This window comes from Phaethon lepturus, unplaced genomic scaffold (genome assembly GCF_000687285.1).
Source record: "Phaethon lepturus isolate BGI_N335 unplaced genomic scaffold, ASM68728v1 C14019504, whole genome shotgun sequence".
In the NCBI taxonomy this organism is placed as follows: Eukaryota; Metazoa; Chordata; class Aves; order Phaethontiformes; family Phaethontidae; genus Phaethon; species Phaethon lepturus.
In genome coordinates, this window is record NW_010576163.1 from 4,640 (window position 1) to 5,683 (window position 1,044).

Below are 1,044 nucleotides of genomic sequence, written 5' to 3' on the forward strand. Positions count from 1 at the left end.
AAAGTAATGCTTAAGTGATTACCGCCTTTGCCTAATTCAAGGCTCCCTATCCATTCGGAATGAACTTTCTTCAACATTACTCTGTGTGCTTTAAATCTCTTCCCTTTTGATTTTGCCATCATGAACACACAACTTTCACCATTTATGAGAATGGATGTGTCACTGGAGTGAAACTGCTCTCATTGTTGGTTATTCTTTTCTTACAGCTCTCCCTCCCCTCATGGCTCGTCGATCTCAAAGCTCCTCACAGGGGGACAATCCCCTTGATCCTAACTATCTTCCCCCCCATTATAAGGAATATTACCGCTTAGCTCTGGATGTGCTTACTGAAGAGGGCAAAGACAGTTACCAACGCTTCCTGGCAGATGAAGCAGCCCCTGATTTTCTTTGCAACTCAGAAGTGGATCACATCATACAGAATCTCCAGAAACCACAGTATGCTAATCAGGAAGGTAGCACAGACACCACAGGTGACAATGACATGGATGGATCCTCTGGGACTTACTGGCCCATGAACTCAGATCTCGCTGTTCCTGAGCTTGACCTGGGCTGGCCAATGGTCTTTGGGTTCAGGGGAACAGAGGTGACAACCCTTGTGCAACCACCACCCCCGGACAATCCCAGCATTAAAGAGGAGGCTCGCAGAATGATTCGAGCAGCTCAACAGGTGAGGCAGTGAAGAGCCCAGCTAGAACAGAGATAAGATTATGTGTGTGTAAAAGATGAATCAGAATGCATCAGGTCCTCTGCTAGTTCCCTTAACTTTGCTCACAGGACCTGACAGAGGGGAAGGATGATTCTAAAATTAACCATTTACTGCATCAAAGCTAGCCTCCGCTCCCTGGTCTCATGGAAAAGTGTGTAAGGCCATGCTAAAATATACCAAAAGTTCACATAGAATAGTTGAGGTTGAAAGGGGCCTCTGAAGATGGTCTAGTCCAGCCCTCTGGACTCAAAGCAGGGTCGATTAGAGAGGGTTACTTAGATCATGTCCTTGAGTATCACCAAGAAAGGAGACTCCACAACCTTTCTGGGCAACCTGTT

The 1,044-nt window shown here is 46.4% G+C and overlaps 1 protein-coding gene across 1 annotated transcript; it reads left to right on the plus strand.

The window, feature by feature from the left end:
* Positions 1-220: 220 nt before the first annotated feature.
* Positions 221-667, plus strand: LOC104627419 (protein FAM83H-like; the record flags this gene model as incomplete). Its single annotated transcript, XM_010295648.1, has 1 exon — positions 221-667. A coding segment is annotated over exon 1 (447 nt), but the record flags the coding sequence as incomplete, so codon positions are not given.
* Positions 668-1,044: the final 377 nt, after the last annotated feature.